General features: G+C 41.8%; 2 protein-coding genes across 2 annotated transcripts in view; one reads left to right on the forward strand and one right to left on the reverse strand.

The window, feature by feature from the left end:
• Positions 1-1,904: 1,904 nt before the first annotated feature.
• On the forward strand, positions 1,905-11,730 carry LOC117517775 (interferon regulatory factor 2-binding protein 1-like). Its single transcript, XM_034178931.1, is given in 3 exon segments — positions 1,905-2,873; positions 2,876-3,952; positions 10,993-11,730. Coding segments are annotated over 2 exon segments (1,779 nt in total). The 5' UTR covers positions 1,905-2,146; the 3' UTR covers positions 3,928-3,952; positions 10,993-11,730.
• A 3,009-nt stretch (positions 11,731-14,739) lies between these two features.
• The window catches only part of micu2 (mitochondrial calcium uptake 2), a 20,236-nt gene continuing 8,228 nt past the window's right edge, over positions 14,740-26,747 (reverse strand). The window contains exons 5-12 of the mRNA XM_034178932.1: positions 26,364-26,411; positions 24,582-24,664; positions 23,046-23,099; positions 22,858-22,955; positions 20,494-20,665; positions 20,295-20,403; positions 20,038-20,195; positions 14,740-15,413 (exon numbers count right to left, since the gene is read on the reverse strand). Coding sequence (XP_034034823.1) covers positions 15,312-15,413; positions 20,038-20,195; positions 20,295-20,403; positions 20,494-20,665; positions 22,858-22,955; positions 23,046-23,099; positions 24,582-24,664; positions 26,364-26,411 — 824 coding nt within the window. The 3' untranslated portion in view covers positions 14,740-15,311. The remainder of the gene's footprint in view (positions 15,414-20,037; positions 20,196-20,294; positions 20,404-20,493; positions 20,666-22,857; positions 22,956-23,045; positions 23,100-24,581; positions 24,665-26,363; positions 26,412-26,747) is intronic.

Below are 26,747 nucleotides of genomic sequence, written 5' to 3' on the forward strand. Positions count from 1 at the left end.
TGCGTGATGATTTACCCTCTTTTAAGAGTTTGATAATCCTCTCCTTTGTTTCAATTGACATCTCTCGTGTTGGAGCCATGATTCATGTCAGTCCACTTGGTGCAACAGCTCTCCAAGGTGTGATCACTCCTTTTTAGATGCAGACTAACAAGCAGATGTGATTTGATGCAGGTGTTGGTTTTGGGGATGAAAATTTACAGGGTGATTCCATAATTTATTCCTCAGAATTGAGTGAGTCCATATTTTTTTCCTCTGCTTGGTCTAAAAAAGTAACTGTTACTGACTGCCACAATCTTTTTTTCTTGATTTCTTATAGTGTTTCTTAAAGCCAGAAAGTTGCCATTTGAAATGACTTTAGTTTTGTGTCATGTCTGTGATCTGCTTTTTTCTACAAAATTAAACAACTGAATGAACATCCTCCGAGGCCGGTGATTCCATAATTTTTGCCAGGGGTTGTAGAAGACTACTCAGTAGTAGTGAAGGCGTATCGAGAATATTCTTGAAAACAGACAAATTTCAAAATATCATTGTTCTGATCACAGAAGCAAAGTTTCTGTGGAATAACAGCTATTTTCTATTTATTTAAGGCATAACAGGTTAGGAAAACACAGTGTACCCAGGAACAAAACAAAAATAAAAATTTGTTGCATATTGTAATTGCGACAATGTAGTCCGTGATACTGTGCACTGATTTTGTGTACTTCCAAAAAAAAAAAAAAAAAAGCGTGTAGTTCCTCAGTCCAGTGAAAAATCATGTCAGAAAATTTGTCCAGCTTTTCATCCTAACAGCTCTTCATTCCTCCAGACAGCTTACACCACAGTGGATTTGTTTTTTGTGTTAGAAGAATTAGCAGCGTCAATTAGCTCCTTCAAATCGTCATCCACCAGCAAAGCAAACTCCGCCACATTTAGCTAAACGCCGCCCCCGGTAGTGTTAGCATGACTTGTGGTCGGGGCGTGCAATAACATATTTCATATAGCACTAAAATTGCACGCTAGAAAAGAACTATTGCACCATTAATGAAACACCACGACAAATGGTATGAATCACCCATGTCATGTGGCATATAAACCACCAATCAAAGGACAAGGATCCACTCAGCCATTATATAATATGTACTACATTAGCATTTTACCCTGGATGGTATTCTGTGTAGTATCCAGACTGGGAAGAACTCGGAACTGTCCACAGCTTTGCACACTTCAGGGAGTCCTGTTGTGCTGTTGCACAGTTCTGATTCAGGTCCAACTGTGGAATATTTCCAATTCACCATGTGCACTGTACAGATCGTATACATGCACCATATAGCTGGTAAGAATTTCCACGCCAACCCCAGATTTCACAACTCTCGGGTTGTGTGTGATCTGGGATTAACACCGAAAATGTAGGCTTGAGCATGTGCTGTATTTTACTTTGTAGTGTTTTTTTCCTGTTGATGTTGTGGGTTTTTTTTTTTTTTTTTTTTTTTGACTTGCTAATGGACTATGCAATGCGAATGGTAACAATTATGTTTAAGCTGTACATTTTTTTTTTTAAATAAACAAAAATCATTTCATGGCAGAGTTTCGTTGCAGTTTTGGTCATCCTTCAATCTACTATTAGAATGTAGTGGAGTTTATTTTCTTGGCACATTTTTGTGAAGTTTGGGATTTTTTTATTTACCTTACCTAATAGTTTTGTTTTTTATTGATTGAGTATTGATTCTGTTTTATCCAGCAATAAAATTATTTGACAGACTAAAGTCATTAAAAAATATATATTTTTCCGTTAACATGCTTTTTTGGAACTTTTTTCTTCCATACTCGACTCTTTTGTCTCGACTCCCTTCAGACGTTTGAACTACATCTCCCATAATGCCATTGGGAATGTGGTGCGTAGGTGTTTCCGGTGTCCAATCACATTTTACTTCCTTTACGGAGAGCGAAGTAGTGAACAAACCGAGGGGGGGGGGGGGGAGAAAGACGTCGATAACTTTTTAAAAAGTACCGTCAACAGGCTCATTTTGAGTTCCGTTTCTGGCTAAATATCCGTCAAAAGATGTGTCGCATCCGAGCGAGCAGAGTGTGAGGAGCGAAGAGAAGCTGAAAAACGCAGAGCGAAGCTTGGAGGCCTCCGGAGAAAGTTTGGTGTCGGCCTGTAAACAACATGTCCTCCTCCGCCTCGCAGGCCTCCTCCAGACGCCAGTGGTGTTACCTCTGCGATCTGCCCAAGATGCCCTGGGCCATGCTGTGGGAGTTCAGCGAAGCCGTGTGCCGCGGGTGCGTTAACTACGACGGCGCGGACAGAATCGAGCTCCTGATCGAAACCGCCCGCCAGCTGAAGAGCACGCACGGGGTTTTAGACGGCAGGTCGCCCGGACCCCAGCAGGGCAAACCCGGCTCTTCTGGGGCCGTGGAAGCTGGGCGTCAATATGGGGACAGGAGCAGGGCAGAGTACTCCGTGTCTTCTCGGCTCCCCAACGGGCTGCACAGGGCTGAAGATGTGAGTTTGTCGGAGGGAAGCCGCCAGAGTCCAAACACCCGTCGGACTCTGGCTGTGGCGATTCCTACTCTGCACGGAACGATCCCCCACCCGCAGATCACTCAGGGGCTAGTAGCCGCTCCTCACGGGCTTTTAGCTCCTTTATCAGGCTCCAGAGCTGGGACTACATCCATAGCTGTCTCAGGTGGTCCCATAATGGGTGAAGTCGGCAGAAGGCAGGCTGTGTCGCTGGGGGTCGGGGCCAGCACTTCCACCCTGGTGGGTTTAGATATGGGAGTGTGGAGGAACACTGAAGTGATGGCTGAGCTGGCTGAGAGCGCTCGTAGCCGGGCTGAGGGGTGGCCAAGCCGACCGAAAGTGGTCCGGGATGTGCTTATTGCTCTAAGCAGCTGCACCCCTTCAATGTGCGGTTCAGGAAAGACCATAACCTAATGGGTCGGGTTCTAGCCTTTGATGTTGTCACAACTCCCGAGTTTGACCTCAAGGTCTTTGTAGAGTATCCCATCGGTTCTGGAATGGTCTTCTCAGGAGTTCCAGACTTGGTCAGGCAGATGTTCCGTGACTCAGCCAAAGATGCAGGGAAGGCGGTAAACTCTGGGCTACGCTACGTGGAGTACGAGAAGCGGCAAGGCACAGGTGACTGGCGCGGGCTATCTGAGTTGTTAAATGATGGAGTACGTCTCTTGAAGGAGCCTCCAATCGCAGAGGTTCTGCCGCAACCCTATCCTGATGCAGGATTGCCAATGGCAACTGCCGGTCGCCCCATACCTCAGAAGAGTACAACTCGGCGACGCAAAGCTTCCCCAGGCTCAGAGAATGGCGAGGGTGAAGGGCGAGCTGATCACCCATCAAGAGAGCCCTGGCCTCGAGGAGCCTACTCGGGTATGGAACCCCTGCCTGTCATGGTTGCCCCCCATGACGGGCCTCCCCGTTTACACAGCCAGCCTTCGCCCATCTCAGCGCTGATGGGAGTTGCAGACAGCCTGAGTTCCAGCCAGATGGCCAGAGAGAGTCCCAGCATGTCCACAAGCCACTCCTCTGCAGCGCCACACCCTACCAGTGGAAGTCCCTCCACTGCCTCCACCTCAGTCTCTCAGACTGCCATGGGTCAGTGTTCTAGTGTTGCGGGGTCGAGCAGCAACGCCAGTGCTGGGGAGTGTGCTAGCAGCACTCAGGCCACCCTGCTCTGCTGCACCCTGTGCAGGGAACGCCTAGAGGACACTCACTTTGTCCAGTGTCCCTCTGTCCCACACCATAAGTTCTGTTTCCCATGTACCCAAGGGTTCATCCGCAGCCAAGGTCAAGGAGGAGAGGTTTACTGCCCCAGTGGAGAGCGCTGCCCCCTTGCTGGGTCCAGTGTGCCTTGGGCCTTCATGCAGGGAGAGATCACAACCATCCTGGCCGGTGAGGGAGACGTGACGGTGAAGAAGGAGAATGACCAATGACGTTTCCATCCTGCTGTGGCAAATGGTGAGGACACACATTCTGAATCAGTTGTTAGAGAGTAACACAGATAGGATTAGTCCCCACCATCCACACAAAAATAATCCTGAACTGCTGTGATTATTAAATGACAGGAATTTAATTTCTGCATGAAACTGAATCAGATCTGACCTTTGCTGATTTGTGTGGACGTAAATAATCAGATCATCAGTTTTGGTCATTTTTATATTATGTGCCATGTAAATGTTATCAGGTAAAGTGACCTGAAAGTTACTGGTATTTATTTGTAGCAAGTCAGATTTTTTTTTTTAATTTTATGTATTTTTTATGCTATATCTAATGTTGTTCTGCTTTGAAAGACTGAAAACCAAAATGCAACACATTGATGTCCTGTATGGCAGTTGATTCACTTCGAGAAATGGAATTCTGATGCTGATCAGTGCGTCATGTGTTTACAGAGCCATTGCATAATTGTGGAAGTGTGCACATACAATTTTAGAAGTTATTCTGAAGTATTAATCAGATACTCAGACTTTTCCCAATGTTTAACAAAGATTTTTGTATGACCCCCTAAACAGGAAGTGATTGAGGCCTTAGTTTAGCTTGCTTATTTATTTATTTATTTCAGATTAGTTGATTGATTTTATGGTTAAGATTTACTGGTATATTAAACAAAAGTCAGTCAATTTATCTGAAAATGACTTTGAACACTGCATTCAAATATTTTGCCATATATATATATAAATAAAACCTTACATCTTTGCTTTTTTGTCAAAGTCAGATGTCCTCAGATGTTTTAAACAACCAAATAAAGATGTTCACTTTAAGATTAGAGGGGAGTAAAGAAACTTTTACATTTAAGAAGCTAAAAATCAAAGATTTTAGACATACAACAAAGACTCAATCTGCTGAATCATTCCTAAAATAGTTGATTTATCGATTGTTGCAGTTTATTCTGTACAGACACACACACCAGTGCCTGTCAGCAGAACACAATCATACTGCTGCTTGTCTTGAAATGGAAACAGAATTTTTATCTTAATGACTGATTTAAATGGGCAGCACGGTGGCTTGGTGGTTAATGCTAAAATGCATTAATGCCTCACAGCAAGAAGGTCATGGGATTGATTCCCACTCGTGGCCTTTCTCTGTGGAGTTTGCGTGTTCTCCCCGTGTTTACATGTGTTCACTCCGGGTGCTCTGGCTTCCTCCCACATCTACAGACATGCAGATTAGGTGGACTGGAAACTTTAAATTGTCCGTAGGTGTGAGCGTGGGCATGAATGTGTTTTTCTGTCTATATGTGGCTCTGCGACAGACTAGTGTCCTGTCCAGGGTGTACCCCGCCTGACGCCCTATGACTACTGGGATAGGCTCCAACCTCCCGCGACCCTTAATTGGAGTAAGCGGTTAAAGATGAGTGAGTGAGTGAGACTGAATTAAATTTTGATCATGTTGCTTCAGGTCAGATGTGTCACAAATCTGTTATTTCATGTGCAGTTGGCACAAATATAAATCAAATGAGATTAGATTTGGCATGTTCACATACAGTGCAAAAAAAAAAGATTAAATCTGTCAGGTGTGATTGTGGCTGTGGTTTTTGTGGCTGCTCTGAGAAGATTCAGATTGGATAGTGGTCACTTAGAAACCAACATAAACCTTCAAGCTTTAGTGGAGCAGATAAGTATGACTTTAGGCCAGAATTGTTCATTTGGTGATACAAGCATCAGATCTGGCATAAATGTTCTTCATAAATCAGTGAGGGGGGAAAAAAGTGCTGTCCACTTGAAAACCCAGTATGGCGGCCAGGTAGGGGTCAAAGAAGAATTAGACGGGGTCAAAATTTAAAAATGCTCCAGTCATATTGAAAGCTCTACCACATTGTGTCTGATCACAAAGATTCCAAAAAGGTATAGTTTGGACTATCTGTGACTAAATGTTGTGGGTCATTCCGTGTGAAATCATCAGGTGCCTCCCAGGTCACCAACTCGGATTCTCATGATTTTTTTTTTTTTTTTTTTTTTTTTTTGCAAGTACATACATATGTCTGATGAACACATGCAAAATATTTCTGCTTAAATCCAAGTAGTTTTTTAGATAAAATTTTATTATTAAGGGTACTCACAATCCTATTTTCATTCGCGAGCGCATTTTGAGCTTTTGTTCATTTTTAAAAGGTATTATGTCAGCTAAAAATGCAGATATAAAGCTCAAATTTGGAATACACCCTATTTAGGCACCCCAGATACAGTAGTAAATTAAAAAAAAATGGGATATAGAGCTAATTTTTCATTCTGTAGCATCACAAAAATGACAGTTTGTCCATTCTCACAAAAAATTACAAAATTTCAAATAGCTGTACTAAAGAAGGGATTCAATGGATAATCTTCATATAGTATAGTACACATCTGGGGTACTAGTTACTTGGGTGTAAAACATTGTGGTCATAACTCGAAGGGTTTTTGAATTGATGCTTGAAAATTGAACATGATTGTAGAATCTCAAAAATAGGCCCCCAGTTTCTGATTTTAAATATATTTATGCATAAGAACTGCATAAGATGTAATTAATTACTCAAAACAAAGCAATATATGCACTCCTCACTGATGCAGTACATTTGTTGTCAAGTGAAGAGGTGACTCCAATTTCTTTATATGTGCGGCAGCTGATTACATCATCAACCACATTTAAAATAATGAGCAGTTACTCTTTATCAGATCTATTTTTAAACTGCAGTGCCTCATGAGCAGCTTGTCTAAAATTGTTGATCCCACTTTTAACTTTGTTTGTCCATTTATTTCTGCAGAATCGCTCTTTTGTGCACGCTGCTGTTCTTCATTCCTGGACAGCCACCTCTGTGCTCCTCACTGGCTTCCTTTCCATCCTTGGCTTGCTGGCTTTATTTTTTCTCTGGCTTTAACCACAGTCATTTTCACACCAGAATCCCACTTTTAACTTTGTGTTTGTCCGTTTATTTCTGCAGAATTGCTCTTTTGCGCGCGCGCTGCTGTTTTCCATACACAATGAGGTGGCCACTTTAATTAGATACACCTGCTGCCACAACTCATGTGGATCACTTCCAAAAAAAAAAAATTCTTTAATTCTTCCGCAGCTTACACGTCACCGTGATACAACTTTTAACTTTGCGTTATGTCTACAAAATCGGTCTTTTGCGCGCTCTCCTTCTGTGTTGCCGCACAGCTCTGTGCTGCTTTTAGTGGCTTCACTGGAGTTATTTCTTCGGCGGCTTTAAATACACATCCACTTTCTCACAGTCATCCAAATTTTAACTTTGTGTTTGTCCATTATTGACTGAAAAATCACTCTTTTGTGACCTGGCTTCTGCCTAAATGCTCCTTTGAAGCGTGATGACTCACTGCCTCGGTGCGCACACACAGCAGAGCTCATGTGATCCATTAACAAGCTATTAAATCAACCATAGACATATGTTTACAGCTAGGAACTGTTTTATCAAGCTATAAAAACATTAAAAATAGTTACTTTAAGCTGTTCAAAATACATTCCACATGGAGCAGGAAAGAGAGGGGGAAAAAAAGCGTCCAGATAAAATAGTCCTCTGTGATTCCAGAAGTGATTAGAGGTGTTTTCAGCATCCGAGGTTTGGCAAAAAATTATTAATCCGCTACAAAATAATTACTTTATATACAGCGTCCAGCGCACAGAGCAGGTGGAATTGTGTGCGCAAGAGGGATGAGCTGCTCCAAAAACAGCCTCTCAGGTCCTGCGTAGCTGCCAGGCGCACAGTTAATGGGCTTTTAACAGACTCGTAAGCACCACACACATGCCTCTCAAGGTGCCCTGACACGAGCATGTTTTTGATTCACGCAACAGCACGACCTGTGTCATCATGATTCCACCCACTGTGTTCACAGCTGGACACCGTTCTTTGTTCTACCGGCTGCCATGTGGTCTGCATATATAATTATTTTGTGGCGGATTAGTCTTTTTTTTCTGCAAATTGACCGTTGAAAACGGCTCTAATCACTTCCTGAATCACAGGGGAGGCTGCAGCCGGAGCCATTCGCGCGCGCCTAACAAGCAGAAAGCATTTTGAGCTGTCTAGAAAGGTAATTATTTGACTTGTTTACATTGTCATGGCTTCATAAAACAGTTGCGTTTTTTCCTTTTTGTGTGCAGCTGTTAAAGTATTTATTTTTACGTTTATAACAGATTTAACTTGTTATAATCCTTCAGACGAGCTGTGCTCTGATGCGAGCTATCTCCCACGATAGTTGAAGAAACCCTCTCGTAGCAAAGAAAACCTGCTGCATGGCTCATTATTCATCCTTCATTATTTGGTGGGAGCCAGCCATTAAAGTGCCCAGGAGTTCAGAGGGCTGGAGGTTTGGACCAAGCTCATGCCTAAACGTGCCCCAACATGGTGCTATCACAGCACTATGTGGCTTAGCGTGGCTGATGCACATAGAGGCACCTTAGTAGCAGATACGTGATAGATGAAAATGTGGGTCATTTTTCGATTAATCACTGTCACATCCATGCGTGGCTCATTATTCGCGGCTTATTATTTGGTGGAACCCAGGCTTAAGTTGTACAACATGGCTGGTCTCACTACTATCTTGTAGACTTTTCCCTTCACTCTTGCAGATATTCTTCAATCACAAATCACTCCTGCCACCCGCTCCAACTCTCTACCTCACTCTCCCTTACTTTGGACAGTCGACCCCAAGTATTTAAACTCATCTGCTTTCACTTTTACTCCTTGTAACTGCATTATTCCAAAGGGCTTTCTCTCATTCCCACACATGTACTCAGTCTTGGTCCTACTGACTTTCATTCCCCTGCTCTCCAGAGCATATCTCTACCTTTCCGGGTTGGACTCAACTTGCTCTCTACTGCCACTATATATATCAGTGCCATGTGCAAGCATCATAGTCTGTTGGGCTTCGACCAATTTGGTATAGAAATTTGAATTGTAAATTGCATTGTGATTTGGCTTGTTTTTCGCCGGGTGCCCTTCCTGATGCAATCCTCATTTATCCGGGCTTGGGTGTACTGGCTGCACACCCCATGTGGCTGAGTTATGTATTGAATATCAGGGACATAATTGCATACCGGCAACTCAGAAAACACACATACTCATCTTAAACCGCTTAGTCCAGTTAAGGGTTGCAGGGGGCTGGAGCCTATCCCAGCAGTCACAGAGCGTAAGGCAGGGTACACCATGGACAGGACATCAGTCTGTCACAGGGCCACATATAGACAAACAAACACATTCACACCTGCACACACACACACACACACACCTATGTTTCCAATCCACCTAACGTGCATGTCTTTGGATGCGGGAGGAGGTCGGAGCACCCGGAGAGAACCCATGCAAACACGGGGAGAACGCGCAAACTCCACACAGGCCACTGCTGGGAATTGAGCCCATGACCTTCTCGCTGTGAGGCAACAGTGCTAACCACTAAGCCAGCATGTTGCCTGCAAAAAGTACGGGTCCTGAAGGCCAGTTCACACAGTGTGCATCATGTAGTACCTATCTTTTGCTAATTTTGCCACAAAACAGGATTTTTCTCTTCATTTGTGGAATTTTAGAATGTTCAACTGCTGTAAACAATTGTTTTTCCTTTGGACATGGAGTCGTGCAGCAGATAATGTTTACAGTGGAATCCTTCAAATGGTGATACAAGCACCAAAGTCGGCACAAATACTCCTTAAACATTACTCTTTTGAAAAAACTGAGTATCCCCTTGAATTTACAATGGATAAAACACAAAAATGTTCCAATCATATCGAAAGCTATACAACATTACACTATGTAACAAATTTTTGTTTTGTTTTGTTCCTGGATACACAGTGTGTTTTCCTAACCTGTTATGCCTTAAATAAATAGAAAATAGCTGTTATTCCACAGAAACTTTGCTTCTGTGATCAGGACATTATTTTGAAATTTGTCTGTTTTCAAGAATATTCTTGATTTGCCTTCACTACTACTGAGTAGTCTTCTAGAATATTCTTTAACTGCTAGAACTGTCCATAATTTTCTAGTAGTTTCCAGAATTATCTAGAAATTTCAAGAAACTTTTAGAACTTTCTAGAACATAAAATAAAATCAAAGTTTGTGCTGAATGTAGTCATTTTTCTATAGACTTTAGACATAAGCAGTTGAAATATAACACTTAGAAGCCAGGAACAAAAATTGTGTTACATAGTGTTATTTGTCTGAACATAGATAATTCAAACTATACCTTTTTGGAATATTGAAGACTGAATGTTATGGGGTAAAAACAGCAACAATGGTAACAAAGGTCAGCTTTACTTTGTACAGGGGTCAGTGGTTAAAGTTGCTCTAAATATTGTAAAACGTGATGCAAATTATTAGTTAATATTTTAAAAAGGAATAGTTTGCACCATGTGTCATGCTCAGTTGTCATGTTACAGGGTAGCATATGTCATAGAATCCAATGGACGTTGACATTGTTTAACCTTTACTTTGGAGACCAAACATTCAACACAGTCAAAACTATTCCAGTTATTAATCCTATTAGTTCAAGTCATTTTTGATTAAAGTTTAAAGTGGACCTTTGTCAGGAGATCAACCCAACAAGAAATTTGGGGTTTTTTGATGTAGAGGAATTCATTCTGGAGGGTGTTTTGATTACATTACTGTTTTCTCACCCTGATCCCCTGCAGTGTAGTTGTACTGCTTAATGTTTGTTATATTTGTATTTTCTTTTGGACATTTTCACTTTTCCACATTTCCAAAATTAAGATCACAAACTACATATTTGTTAAGATTAGTAGCCACAAGAGTTGTAATCATTTTCATCCCTTCATCTTTTCCCTTATCCTAACTAACCTGATTTTAAAGCTAGAATCTTAAACAGACCCAGTAATGCTGAGCTTAGACATTACATTAAAAAATTATATTTCTTCATATGCCACTTATGCAAAAAAAGATAAATTAAGAAAACTTATTTTTATATGGCTCATCAGTTAAACTTAGCCCAGAACTATAGTAAAAACGTAGTCTTGCTTTAAAAAAAAAAAAAAAAAAGTTCCCTTTTTGTCCCTCTCCACAGTGGATCAAAGACTTTAAAAGCACTTCCCTGTTCTCTCCAGCAGAGGTCGACTTTGGCTGCAGTTCATCACGTGCCTATGAGAAGACACAATCACCTTGAACTCCAGGCAGATGACGACACAAACACCTTTTCTTAAACACAGCAGCGTGACATTTGCGCTGGCGAGGAGTTGGTACATCAATGTTTAGTCATCTGTCCGCTGCAGCAGAAGCCTTGTTTTAAAAGCACATGTGATTTCAGAATGACAATCTGTTTTTTCCCTCCCAAGTTGCATTGCCCTAAAGAAACATGACAGAATTGTTCTTTAAAAACTAATGAATGTCCAAATTGTGACAAAACGATCCTGCTCCTTTGCAGCCAAGGTTTAAAAAAAAAGGAAAAACACCTGTCCTATGTATTCTCCATATATTGTATGTCAAAATGTGAATTTACTTTGAATATGGCTATGTAATTTCTATTTTTGATACAATACAAATTTCTATGTATTTGTTTATAATAAGACCAAAGATGGCTTCGTGCTCATTGTAATTTTACTGTATCATAGCTGTGTACCCCGTATTCACAAATAACCTTGGCATCACTAATTTGTTCGTCTGTCACAGAGGTAAGCTTGTTTTTGTCTTATTTACGTTTTGACTTATGTATGTGAGATAATTAGCATCACGATCTTGAAATGGTTAATGGACATACTCATGTGATCCTACAAGGTTAACTCTAAAAATAAATGGCCGAACAGTTTGTCCAGCTGTCTTATTCTTTTAACAGTTTAATACCTTGAACTGATAACGTGCACGCTTTGTTTTTTAAACTTTATTTCATAATTACAAATCCACAGCCCAAGAAAATGTAAACATAGCAACAATGTGTGTCGTGCAGAATTACAAACTCCAGGCCTACCAAGTATAAAAGGTGTACAAAAAGCTCTCTGTAAACATGATTTTCAGACAGTAGTGGTATATGAACCCTTTGCACTTGCATAAGTTGCATTTTATTCACAGATTTGAACACAGCTTGTCATGTTAATGTTGTGATGGTCCTGAGTGGTTTACACAGCCTCTGTTCAGAGGAATATTTATGTTCATAAGCATTCTCTCCAGTACACTATGTGGGCTCAAATTTAGTTTTCAGTAAAATGAGATGGTGTCAAACTGCCTGCTGGTTAAAGTGACACTAAACTACAGATGTGCCAGATAATTTTAACTGAGATGGCTATCGTTTAAATCGCTACCCACGTATGTACTAAATAGACAATTTCATAAATCTGTGTTCTTAAAAAAATATTCACAGATTTTGCACTGCTGCCCAGTCACAAGCTCTTTTGATATGTTAGCTGGCTAGCCGGTTAAGCGCTGACGTAAGGCATCACCTGATAAATCTGTTTCCGGGTCCAAAGACCTCCAAGTTTGCAATTAAAGTTACGTCTGTTTAATCCTTTTACCGATCTACAGTTTAAATTTAGTTTGTGTTTACATTGTGCGCAAACCTCCACCCCCCCCTTCTCCGTCTCCACCTCCGTTAATGGAATTTGTCTGGTTCTATGGTCAGAACACTTAATTTTTTTTTTCTTTTACTTTACCTATTTTATTATGCACAGGTAAAATATACATGTCTGTTTGTTAATAAAAAAATATTACAATAAACAGGATGTTAAAGTGCAAACTTCACTCCCCCCCCCCCCCCCCCCCCCCGAACGACATGAACAGGAATCGATCGTAGGTCGCAGCAACTCATTTAAAATAATGGAGAAACAACCTGAGCGTCTGACATTTTTACATAAAAGAAATGCAGTAACAACATCTAAAAACCCAGTTAATATATCCAGGAGCGTTTTAGGCACAATATACAAAGAGTTTTATGTTGCGATGTTAATGCAACGGTCCATGTGCAACGGTGTAAGTGCAGCCTGATAAGATCGTCTCAGTGCAGTTCTCAATGTTAATGACAGCGCGCCTTTGTTTGGAGCCGGAAGTTGAAAATCACATGATGCGTTACGTCACCTTTAACAACCGGATAGTACAGGCTGCTTCTTGAGTGCCACCTGGGGGGGGGGGAATACAGTATTTTTCAGAACATAAGATCTGGGGGGAGGGGAGTATATATTGAGGTTCTGTAACTAAACTGCAGTGTGACTTGTATGCCAAAAAAATAAAATACACGTTTGTTAACTTTCTCAGGAATCAAAGCACTAAAAACAAAAACCACTTATGACAGTAAATATTGAAAGTGCACTACAACAATGCACAAAATTCCAAATTAAATAACTGGTAATAGGGGAAAAAAAAAAAAAGGTGACATATGTTTTGGTCCCCCCTGCCCATCATGAGGACCTTTCTAGTGTCCAAGCACCATCGAAGGACCCCAGTGTTTAGAGTGGATAGATATTTACCGTACTTTTATTTACTGGAGGGTGCCTGGGAGTATGCCCATCCAGTCTACATGTTTTGTGGTCTTGAAGAAGGTGTATGATCAGGTACCTCGGGAAATACTGTGGGAGGTGCTGGAGGAGTCCTGAGTGAGGGAGTCCCTTCTCAGGGGCCATCCAATCTCTACTCACACAGTGAGAGCTGTGCTCAGGTGCTCTGCAGTAAGTAGGACTCGTTTCCGGTGGGGGTTGGTCTCTGCCAGGTCTGTGCCTAGTCACCAATCCGGTTTGTGAGATTCATGGACAGGATATTGAGGCGTAGTCAAGGGGAGGAAGGTTTTGAGTTTGGTGGGGTCAGGATCTCATCGCTGCTTTTTGCAGATGATGTGGTCCTGTTGGCTTCATCAGCCTGTGACCAACATTCACTGGGTCGGAGGATCAGCACCTCTAAATCTGAGGCCATGGTTCTCAGCAGGAAACCGATGGATTGCCTACTCTGGGTAAGGAATCCGGTCTACCCAAGCGAAGGAGTTCAAGTACCTTGGGGACAATTCTAATGTGTCTTTCAATCACCCCCTACCCCCAGTCAAAATGCATCAAACACTGCAATCTACTGGATGGGAGTGTGAATAGCGGCCCGTATTGGTCGTGGTTGAATTACACTTCACAAACAGAATTTTCAGTTTTGCAAATGCCTTTTTAACAAACGAAGAAATGATTAACAAATACACATTTATAAAACCAATGCGCATTACAGTAACTTGTGTGTTGGTTTTTACAAATATAAACCCACCAGTGAAGGAGACTCTTTCCCATAATGCCTTTCGACAAATGTGTCTGTTAAAGCTCAAACCTTCAGAATTTAGTGCATTCCATTAAAAGATGTCGTGTGATATTTTCTACCTCTAAAAATTACAGTTACCTTTAATATCGACAAACTGTACGGAATTAGTTGAGTAAAACCATAAGTGAAAAGTGTTGCGCTTCATGTCTCCTCCACACTGTTTTCTGGCAAGTTGAAAGTAAATGACTCCTCTTCCCCCCCTTTGGGCAACAGCAGCCGGCCCGCTGTGCTCTTTTCTGCTGAGGGAGGGCTGAGCTCACAGCTGTCTGACTACGTAAGTAAAAAGCTCTGGCTCGTTTTTCGTTTTTGGGTTTGTGATCGCTTTTCATTTTACTCTGAAGCCTTGGCGGTGCTTAAACTCACACCTGGCTTATCAGTAGCCAACAGTATTAAAAGTTAGCGGTTAGCTGTAACTTCAGCTAAAAGGTTCTCCAGTTTATTGGTTTAAAAGCAAATTTTTCAGCTAGCGGATTAGCTGTTAATGAAGCTAAGTTTTTGGTTAGCTGTACCCACCACTGATACATATATCTTCAATCACTTATCTGGGGTAAGGTCACAGGGGCAACATTATACAGTTTTTTTTTTTTTTTTAATTGTTCCAAAAGAGTGCCATTAGGTATGTATAAGAAAAAAGTGTGGGGTACAAATGTGTTCTCCTAAAATATCAGTGATCATGATAGCCAGGTCTCCTAGTCTATTTGATAGACTTGTTCACTAAACCAAGTAACCTGCTTAGTATAAGTTGGCATGGACCTGACAAGAAAATAACCTCATTAAAGAGCCAGTATTGTACACTTATACACAAGTCACTGGGAAACAGTTATTTTACTCATTAATCGTGTAGTTGTCATGTTTGATATTTACATTTGGGATGACCCGCCGCGACAATAGCAGCCACCAGCCCGGCGAGATGCTGTTACCTCACCAAACGCAACACATGGTTGTACACTGCTGAGGGATACAGCGCTTAAAGAGCAAACAAGAGATTCCACCACCACTGTTCCGTTGCAGAAAATTTTTTTACAGAGGAGACCTAGAAGCAATAAGTGTGAACAGACACCATCCTCACCAACACCATTTTCAGATTTGGATGTTTAGAGTGCAGACGCAGTCTCAGATGGGGCAGCCACTGTCGCGCATGGCCTCCTGAGCTCCCTTCAGGGTTTCTCGCTTCACACATTTCCAATAGCCCAACAAGCCGGTTTGATGGTGCACCTGAGGGTAGGAAAGTATTCACGTTATTTCCAGCTGGAACTTCCAAAACCATTCACGTGTCTCAGGTGAAAAAAAACTATGCAAGTTCACGTTTTGCAGGTCCAGTTGCTAAACATTTCCAGAGCATGAAGTACTGCAGTGGGTCCTAAAGACAGCAGGATTAATGGAACAAGGCAAATGTAGAGAAGCTTGAATCTTCGACTGGACTGGGTTGCTTGACCAGGACATTTCGCTTCAAATCATAGAAGCTTCCTCAGCTAAAATTCTTGCTCTGGTAGTCTGACTTCTGTCTTGACTCTTGTAGAGAAGAAAAAACCAGAAGCCAACAAAAGCTGGAGTTTTTAACCTAACCAGACCCCTCCTATCGAGAGGCCAACTGCTATAGGCTAGTGACTCAACAATAGCTCTAATTAGCACCTATTGTGCTCTAGTTAGCACTCTCCTAATGATGGGATGGAAGCCTCCCCTGACGACTTTCCTGATGACGTGAATGACTTATTACCATGAACAAAAGACTGAAACTGCTTTGACCTGAGTACCCCATTGTAAACAGGGGACAAAGTGTGTCTGAGACCCGTCCCCCGGTTAAGGCTGGGTTTCAACTGTTTTACAAAGAATGCTTCCTTGACACCTCTCTCAAACCATTTCTTCTCTCTGGCTAAGATTTTAACTTCCTTGTCCTCAAACGTGTGGTTAGTGTCTTTCAGGTGGAGATGAACTGCAGATTGAGGTCCACTGGCGACTTCTCTGCGGTGCTGGTATAGCCTCTTGTTTAAAGGTTGCTTAGTCTCACCTATGTAGTGTTCATTACAGTTTTCCTGACATCTGATATAATACACTACATTGCTCTGTTTGTAACTAGGGATCCTGTCCTTAGGGTGAACTAATTTCTGTCTCAAGGTATTAACCGGTTTAAAGTAAACTGGGATTTTGTGCTGTCTGAAGATTCTCTGTAGTTTTTCCCCTACTCCTGCTAAATAAGGGAGAGACACTCTTCTTCTTGTCTCCGTCTCCTGTCTATCTGGTCTCTTTGTTTTCTGGGACTTCTGCACTTTGTCCAGGGACCATCGTGGGTACCCACATACTGTGAGGGCTTTCCGTACAAGTTGTTGTTCTTTAGCCCTTCCCTCTGCAGTTGTGGGCACCTGTAAGGCTCTGTGTTGAAGAATCCTGATCACCCCGAGCTTGTGTTCAAGGGGGTGGTTTGAGCCAAAGAGCAGATATTGGTCAGTGTGAGTGGGTTTTCTGTAAACCTCTGTCTGGAGCTGCCTGTTCTTGGACTGTGATGTTACGAATGGAGAGAAGGCTAAATGGTTGTTTCTGGCATCCTCACGTGTGAACTTGATATTGGAATCCACCGAATTGATGTGTTCTGTAAAGTCCTCGACCTCCTGTTGCTTGATTTTAACCCATGTGTCATCGACATATCTGAACCAGTGACTGGGAGAGATGCCCGTGAACGACGTCAAGGCTGTCTTCTCCACTCGCTCCATGTACAGATTGGCCACAATGGGGGATACCGGAGACCCCATCGCACAACAAAGCATTCTTTGTAAAACAGTTGAAACCCAGCCTTAACCGGGGGGCGGGTCTCAGACACACTTTGTCCCCTGTTTACAATGGGGTACTCATGTCAAAGCAGTTTCAGTCTTTTGTTCATGGTAATGAGTCATTCACGTCATCAGGAGAGTCGTCAAGAGAGCCATCAGAGAAGGCTTCCATCCCATCATTAGGAGAGTGCTAACTAGAGCACAATAGGTGCTAATTAGAGCAGCACATGGACAACATTTTAGTCACTAGCCTATAGCAGTTGGCCTCTCGATAGGAGGGGTCTGGTTAGGTTAAAAACTCCAGCTTTTGTTGGCTTCTGGTTTATTCTTCTCTACAAGAGTCAAGACAGAAGTCAGACTACCAGAGCAAGAATTTTAGCTGAGGAAGCTTCTGTGATTTGAAGCGAAACGTCCTCATGTCAAGCAACCCAGTCCAGTCGAAGATTCAAGCTTCTCTACTATGGAAACCATCTGGACAACTGAGAGCCTACACAGAAACAGAACAAGGCAATGAATAATTTATTGCTCATTTTAAGGATTAGCAGTGTAACAATTAACAGCTGTTAACTACACAGAGACACGGAGCCCTAAATCCATCTAAATGCACTTAGGAACATTATGAATCAGTTAATCTGATGTACTTCCATGGTTGGCACAAGGCAGCCGTGACGCTGTTTACAACACTGTTAACATCGGGAGGTAAGACTAAATCAACATGTCCATTAGTGGTGGACGGTGTAACAGATAAATGTGCCTGTTAGAATTTATGTTTGGTTCACTGTCACATTGGTTCAGAATGTTAACGTTATGCTATGCTAACAGCCAGCTTCTTTTTCTGGCCTGCATCTGTTCACCCTATTAGGATATCTCATAATCCCTTGCGCGCCAGAGTGTCACTGCAATCAAAACAAGATAGAGAAACCGCATGATAACAATTGTAAATGAACATTATACTAACAAAAAGTAAATTTTATGCTTTTCATCACTTTAATAAGAGACTGCTGCACGAGACCCTGAAAACCTGTGAAAACAAATATTCCAAAGATTCCATCCATGTCTGCGAGGTTTAACCTGCGCGGGAACTTCATAAACGTGAACCAAATTTCAGACATCTTATATATATTACTCTGGAACAAACAGGACAGACAGTGTTGTCAAGGACAATAAACAGGCTGTGAAAGAGCAAACTTCACTTTCCCCGATACTTTCAATGTGAATCACTATGAGCTGCGATTCCCATTGAAAATAACAGAGGAACAACCTGAGCTTCTCACGTTTACATAAAACAAACAATAGCAACATCTATAAATCCAGATAATCATGAGAGTTTTAGGCACAATATACAAAGTTTTATGTTGAGACGTTAATGCTGTTGTCCATGTGCTGCGGTTAAATTGCAGCCTGATCAGACCGTCTCAGTTCATTTCTCAATGTTACTGACATCTAGCAGAGCTGCGAACTCTTACGAGATCTGAAACCTCAATAGGACAAATACTGCACTTTCTGCTATTGTATGCATTGCTGCCCCCACTGGTGGAAAACAAAAAAGGCAAGCAGAGGAAGTACCCATGTCCAGCTGCGCAGTAAATAAGAGTCCTGGTTTTTCAAACATATTTGAAAGTAAGTTCCGCCGCTTTTGGCTTATTCTAATTCATCATTGGAAAACTGTCTTCATTACACAAAATTGAATCAGACTACATCGTACCACACCAAATCAAATGGTTCCATAAAAAGCGTCATTTCATAAAGGGAGGCACACACACCAGTTAGAAACTATCCATCCATCCATCCATTTTCTTCAGCTTCATCCAAGGTCGGGTCGTGGGGGCAGCAGCTCAAGCAAAGCCACCCAGACCTCCCGATCCACAAACACCTCCCCCAGCTCCTCCGGGGGAACCCCAAGGCGTTCCCAAGCCAGCTGCGAGATGTAGTCCCTCCAGCGTGTCCTGGGTCTTCCCCGGGCCTCCTCCAGATGGAAGTGCCCGGAACACCTCTCCAGCAAGGCGTCCAGGGGGCATCCGAAAAAGATGCCCGAGCCACCTCAGCTGGCTCCTTTCGACATGGAGGAGCAGCGGCTCGACTCCGAGCTCCTCACCCTATCTCTAAGGGAGCGCCCAGCCACCCTACGGAGGAAACTCATCTCGGCCACTTGTACTCGCGATCTCGTTCTTTCGGTCATGAGCCAAATCTCATGAACATAGGTGAGGGTCGGAACGTAGATCGATCTGTAAATCGAGAGCTTTGCCCCCCTACTCAGCTCTCTCTTCACCACGACAGTCCGATACAGCGACCACATCACTGCACCGATCCGTCTGTCAATCTCATGCTCCATCTGTCCCTCGCTCGTGAACAAGACCCCGAGATACTTAAACTCCTCCACTTGAAGCAAGGACACTCCACCGACCTGAAGAGGGCAAGGCACCTTTTCCGGTCGAGAACCATGGCCTCGGATTTGGAGGTGCTGATTTTCATCCCAGACGCTTCACACTGGGCTGAAACTAGAAACTATCCATAAACATTCATCATCTGAGACAATATCAACTATAAAACCTATTTGGATGGATTTTTTTTTTTTTAATGTTTTGTTTAAATAAGATTGAAGCGGATGAAGTGCAGTGTGTCCAGAAAGTATTCACAGCGCCTCACTTTTTACACATTTTGCTATGTTAGTTGTGCATCTGCGCACTTGACATTCAACGCTGGAGCCACAGTTACCCTAAGTACCAGATGAAGCCAGGTTGTCTATCTCCTAGCATAGCATCTTATTCCGCATGCTAACTTTCATCAGTATTTCTTGACATTTGATGGACTTGTCCATTTTTATCACTTCAGTTCCATCAAGTAGCAGAAATGACTCGCTGTATTGAGTTGGCGGGATGCATATCATTGAGCCAAAAAGCATCTACATTGCTTGATTATACACAATTTGTTGCAACAGCCAGAAGCAGTGCAGGAATGAGAGAATAAAAATGGGCCTTGAGCCCATTTTACAAACCAGTCAGAAAGTATTTAGAAATTTTGTACCAAACGTAAATTTTGAAAGAGTCTACCACCCACCGTGACGAAGAACTCACCTTGAGACCTCGCAGGACTCTGTCTTCCATCACGCCGATGAACTCCTTATGGCTGAGGCAGTTGTCTCCATCCATGTCAAACAGTTTGAAGACTGTGTCCAACACGTTCTCAGACAGATCGTGGCCCGTTGCGATCCTCACTGCTCGCTTGAACTGAGCTGCATTGAGAAGAGAAAAAAAAGGGTTAATAGTTCAGAAAGTGTACCTTGTTCAGAGAAAACTTCAACTTCATGTGCTGTGTGTTCTGGAGATCTCACCCATTCCAATTGGACGGTTGGCATCACTAATCATCCTCACAGAAAAGGCGAAATCCTCTAAGTTGTTGGTGAAGAGGCAGAAGGCTTTAAACTCCTCAAACGTGATGCTCTACCAGACAAAACATAACGATGTGCACGACTCGTCATCTGACACTGGCATAGGAGGTTGTGTTTTAAGAATGGCACTGCCCACTTGTACCTGTCCTGCAGGGATCCTCCTCCTCATGTTTTCCCAGTAGATCTCATTGTCTTCCTCATTTGTGTAATGCAGCAGCCACTCTGCGAAGTCCTCGCTCCTCATGGTGTCCATTCCTTTAGAGAACTGCAGGAACTCCATCTCCTGCACTTCAGCCTGCAGGTCCTCCATGAACCTGAACGACACAAAGCAAGAACGCTGCTAAGGTTGAGGAGGAGAAAAACTTAAGTTTCACACTGAGCCAGACTCCAAAACGACTTGTCAGAGGAACATTAGACGCCACTTATGTTTTGATCCCACCAGAAGTACAGTTTCAAAACTAGAATTATCAAAAGAATTTTATTTTATTAAAAGTGCTCCATATGATTCTTTTTTGCTAATAGATGTCACACTGGCTCTGATTTCAGAATCAAAACAAAGTTTCCCTTCTCAGTCACTCCTCTCCAACCCTCCCTCATCCACATCATATACAGGAGCAGCAGGTAGAGACTTGTAAAAAGTCTAATGGCTCTCTGTGGAAAAGCCAAACATACAGTAGTGTTCAGAATAATAGTAGTGCTATGTGACTAAAAAGATTAATCCAGGTTTTGAGTATATTTCTTATTGTTACATGGGAAACATGGTACCAGTTGATTCAGTAGATTTTCACAAATACAACAAGACCAAGCATTCATGATATGCACACTCTTAAGGCTATGAAATTGGACTATTAGTAAAAAAAGTAGAAAAGGGGGTGTTCACAATAATAGTAGCATCTGCTGTTGATGTTACAAACTCAAAACTATTATGTTTAAACTGCTTTTGTAGCAATCCTGTGAATCACTAAACTAGTATTTAGTTGTATAACCCCAGTTTTTCATGATTTCTTCACATCTGCGAGGCATTAATTTTGTTGGTTTGGAACCAAGATTTTGCTGGTTTACTAGTGTGCTTGGGGTCATTGTCTTGTTGAAACACCCATTTCAAGGGCATGTCCTCTTCAGCATAAGGCAACATGACCTCTTCAAGCATTTTGACATATCCAAACTGATCCAGGATACCTGGTATCATAGTAGGAGAAACATGCCCATATCATGATGCTTGCACCACCATGCTTCACTGTCTTCACTGTGAACTGTGGCTTGAATTCAGAGTTTGGGGGTCATCTCACAAACTGTCTGCAGCCCAATTTTACTCTCAACAGTCCACAAAATATTCCTCCATTTCTCTTTAGGTCAGTTGATGTGTTCTTTGGCAAATTGTAACCTCTTCTGCACATGTCTTTTATTTAACAGAAGGACTTTGCGGGGGATTCTTGCAAATAAAGCACTTACAGCACTTACAGGTAACTTCAGATTGTCTTTGATCATCCTGGAGCCGATCAGTGGGTGAGCTTTTGCCATTCTGGTTATTCTTCTGTCCATTTTGATGGTTGTTTTCCGTTTTCTTCCACGCGTCTCTGTTTTTTTTTTGTCCATTTTAAAGCATTGGAGATCATTGTAGATGAACAGCCTATAATTTTTTGCACCTGCGTATACGTTTTCCCCTCTCCAATCAACTTTTTAATCAAACTACGCTGTTCTTCTGAACAATGTCTTGATCGTCCCATTTTCCTCAGGCTTTCAAAGAGAAAAGCATGTTCAACAGGTGCTGGCTTCATCCTTAAATAGGGGACACCTGATTCACACCTGTTTGTTCCACAAAATTGCCGAACTCACTGACTGAACGCCACACTACTATTATTGTGAACACCCCCTTTTCTACTTCTTTTACTAATAGCCCAATTTCATAGCCTTAAGAGTGTGCATATCATGAATGCTTGATCTTGTTGGATTTGTGAGAATCTACTGGTACCTTGTTTCCCATGTAACAATAAGAAATATACTCAAAACCTGGATTAATCTTTTTAGTCACATAGCACTACTATTATTGTGAACACTACTGTATGTGGGTTTGTGTTCCACCGCCTTCTTGGTCAGAGGCATTTTCAGCATCTAAATTAGAGTTTTCTCTATATTTCTGGAAAGTAGCTGCAGTCCGCCTTTTTTGTGGGTTGGGGTGTTCAGTTATGTGGTGAGTAGTGAGTACTGTGGTCTCTTTATAAACAGGCAATATTTTCACAGGACAGGACTCTCATGCACTAAATGTGCACATGGAGACAGAAAAGCTCAGAGCCCAGATGGAGTGTTGCTTCATTCTCTACATGATACCTATAAGTCACTCAATATTTATACCAAAAATAGTTGTTGGCTGCTATATTCATGTGCAACATATCATTTCGGGCACCTTCAAAGAAACAATTATATCCCAGTTCAAGATGTGATTAACTGATTATCACAAATGTTTATTCATTTTCTGTCTTGCCAAATCACTGACAGATTCTCTCACCTGTGGAACTGTTGATACTGCAGCTTGTTTTTTCCTTTCCTGCCAAAGAAAAATACCTGCAGAGTCGTGTTGACACCGTCACCATCCTCAGCTGATCTCTGATATCCAGGAAACAGACAAAATACAGCATCTTTACCAGACATGAACAAAAGATGTTACAAAGATGAAATGAAAAGATGACCACGCACCTCTGTGCTCTCCTTTGGCCCTCTCACTTTATTTTTTCTGATAATTTTCTTCAGCTGCAAAGGTAGAGGAAAAATATTTAACATGAAAATCACTTTTTGTACTGGATTATGCTATCACACAGTAAGTAATCTGAGTTATCACAAATAATTCACCAATCACACCAAAGATACAGTAAAAAAAAAAAAACATCAAAAGTGACGTGCAGAAGAACCTGCAGCAAGGGACGTCATGCATTTTGTCTCTGTCATATATTTGTCTCAAATAATCACCTTCTGGATCATCAGCAGAAATTTAGTGTGATATAACTTTCTTAAAGAAAGAATATACTTAAAATATATATTTTTATGTACTGCATATGCCATGAAGCCAAATCTATCAAGACTTTGGTGATGATCTATGAGATCACTTTTTTTTTTTTTTTTTTAAATACAACTAAAATGTGGTCTGGATATTTCTAGAGATGCTGATCTGGCAGACTGTTGGTCCTTGTATGACATATGAACTCTAAGGAGTATTTGATTGTTACGTCTTTAGTAAGTCCCTTCGGCTGCTCCCTTGTTTGCACTCGGGGTCGCCACAGCAAATCCAAGGTGGATCTGCATGTTGAATTGGCACAGGTTTTATGCCGGATGCCCTCCTGATGCAACTCCACATTACATGGAGAAATGTGGCAGGGGTGGGATTTGAACCCGGAACCTTCTGCACTGAAACCAAGCGCATTAACCACTTGGTTTCAATTCGGTATATATATTTATAGTTATATCGAAGTGAGTGGGAACAGATGATGAGATCCTGGAACTTTTAAAGGGGGCAAGGAACTGGTCAAATATAATGAAGAAATTAGATAAAGTGCAAATTTTAAAAATATCAGAATTCTTTTAAATGTGGTTTTATCATTTTAATGATGCAGGGTTTCCTCTTTTTGGGGGGAGGGGGGAGTATCAAATTCAATCCGACAGAAGGCAATTTGTGCCAAATTAATTTTACAACTACCACCTTTGTTCAGTACTTAAAAAAAAAATTATTACCTCATCAGTTTGGTTGAGGCGTGTACTCTGACTGCTGCTCTCTAACTGCTTAATGTTTCTTTTATTGTGAAGCACTTTGTGGCTGCTGTTCTTGAAAGGTGCCATCAAAAATTTTATTTTGATATGAACATAAAACACAAGGTGCGCAACACGTGCCAACATGCAGCCTACTGGAGGGCAGAGACAACAAGAACAAAAACACTACCCGTGGTCACATCTGGCCTCCTCTGATGTGACATAAAACTGATTCAGGCTGCAGAGATGCAAACACATGGCAAATAAAAACAGGCTTTGGTAGCGATCAGTGCAGCTCTCTCACCTTTCTTGTGGTGCCGTGGGTCCTTACTTACACTCAAGGTAGCGTATGTTCTCGAGGCAGCATTAAAAGTGGCAATATTTTAAAATTTAGGTGCACGCATAAACAGCATCACAGTTGTTTCTGCATGTGTCTCGTCATGAGATGGTGCACAAACATGATGGAAAAATGTCACCTGCTAAACATCTTACCTTAAGAAATTCCTTTTTGTCGACTTGTTCGTTTCCGTCCAAATCAAGCATTTTAAATGCAATGTGAAATCCTGTGTGCGGCTCTGCAACAGTGATATACAATTAAAAAAAGTTTCATCAACAAAGAGAAACAAATGAATAAATGCTACCATGCAACTCCACAAGCACATGCAGGAGTAAATCCCCGGTCACACTGCACTAACGAAGGACACCAAAGCCAAAACGAAACAAGAAATCTGGACTTGGGTTGACTTTCGGAGACACCATTTAACTGTTGTCCAGCTTCATTCCTGTAGCTGGCACTTTGTCAGAATTTTCAAACTGTTGAAAAATGTGAACAAATCCCAATGTCATCCTCAATTAATCCGTATTCCGTTTTGCTTTCTGTCTTCCTCATCATTTGCATAGTTCCTGTACCGTCAGGGTTCCATTTGGTTGTCGTCCAACTTCGTCCATCCTCCCAAATCCGACGTCTTGCACAAACACTGACGATATGTGAACGCAGTGGCGGCGGGGGGGGGGGGGGGGCTGAGGCTAAAACTTGGAGGGGCTCCACAAAATGTCGCCGAAATGAACAGTATATAGTAAATTGCTTTATAAATAACAACGTATATGATTAAGTCACCCGTGCTCCTCTAAAATGTGGTATCAATGCAAACACACACATCACTTAGAATGATTGCTGAACAACAATATACAGCTTCTGTATATTCTGTGTTAGTGCGCGGCTGCGGCCAACGTGCTTGAATTCCTGCACAAAAAGTAGTTCCCAGATAATTGTGACATATTCCTGTGAGATAATAAGTATATCTCATCTAAATCAATTATAAAATTTACCAGTAATAAAATTATAAAGATAAGTGAAGTTTTAAGAGTGGCCATAATAAATATTTAAGAAACTTAAATTTTTGGAGTATGGAGTTAAATTTGTCTCATTAATACTTGCACAGAGGGTGATTTACAAATATCCTTTGATTTGTACACGTGCTTTGTGATCCACAAACACAAATTTTTGATTTGTAACGTGTGTGGGTTTTTACAAATAAATGTTTATTTGCAAAACTGAAAATTCTGTTTGTGAAGGGTGATTCAGCATTGGTGGATCACCGAACACACACATTCATCACTTTGCTCAGTTATGCAATATTGAGACATTCTCAGCGCAAAACTGCACTTGAGATCTACAAATATGTCAGTCGCTATTCACATTATTGGCAGAATTTATTGGGGGGGGGGCTTGGCTCATTATTGGGGGGGCTTACTATTGTTTCTGTATGAAACAATAGTGTGTAAGAACATTTTATCCACTACTGTAACTATTTATGCATGTCTGTGGCACACAGCTGTTTGTAGCTGTGCCCACACACACGTTCCAGGCACGTCGGCGTGCGTGCGCGCATGCACATTCCAGCCAAGACAAATCTGTTGTCAAGACAAACAGATCTCACCCCTGCAGGTGCTGTGGAGAGCACAGGGTGGCTGCAGAAATGATCACAGGCTGGTACTCTGTCTCATACCTGCTGTCCATCACATCATCAGGAATGTTTCGTTTGGATTTTATTCAAAAGGATCAAGGTCACCGTTTTTTGTTTTTCTTTTGTTAGTTTCAGTTTTGTTTCGTTGTGTTATGCACTCTGGACTCGCAGGCTTTTCGGTGATGGAGAAGTACACGTTCAATCGTCCACTTTTTCTCAACAATGTGACTTTTCCTTCATTCAGCTATTGCTGTGTGCTGTGTGACTGGGCCCTAAAATGCACCATACGAAAAGAACATTTACTTACTGGTCAGGATGGTGAGCAGGAACAGGTACTCTGTGTACGATATCAAACCTGTAAAGCACAAGATGTAAACAGAGTAACACAGTTGTATTTTGCGTCACAAAAGATGGAGAGACAGACTGAGATTTAAAACAAATAAAATGCATTCCTTCTTTTGAGGAACAGTCTCAGTTTCACATGTGAAAACCATCTGAAACACTGATCTGTTCAGTACTCAGGTGAAAGGATCAGAGGCCTCATTTAGAAATGAAAAAGCTGCGCGCGCACGCTCACACACAAAAACCTATCACTGAAACTATGGGTTTATGTTGTAATACAGGCCACAGGAAAACTCTGTGCCACTCAGGAAATTTCACATCCAAATCCAAAAATAACTACTGTAACAAA

This window comes from Thalassophryne amazonica, chromosome 9 (genome assembly GCF_902500255.1).
Source record: "Thalassophryne amazonica chromosome 9, fThaAma1.1, whole genome shotgun sequence".
Lineage (NCBI taxonomy): Eukaryota > Metazoa > Chordata > Actinopteri > Batrachoidiformes > Batrachoididae > Thalassophryne > Thalassophryne amazonica.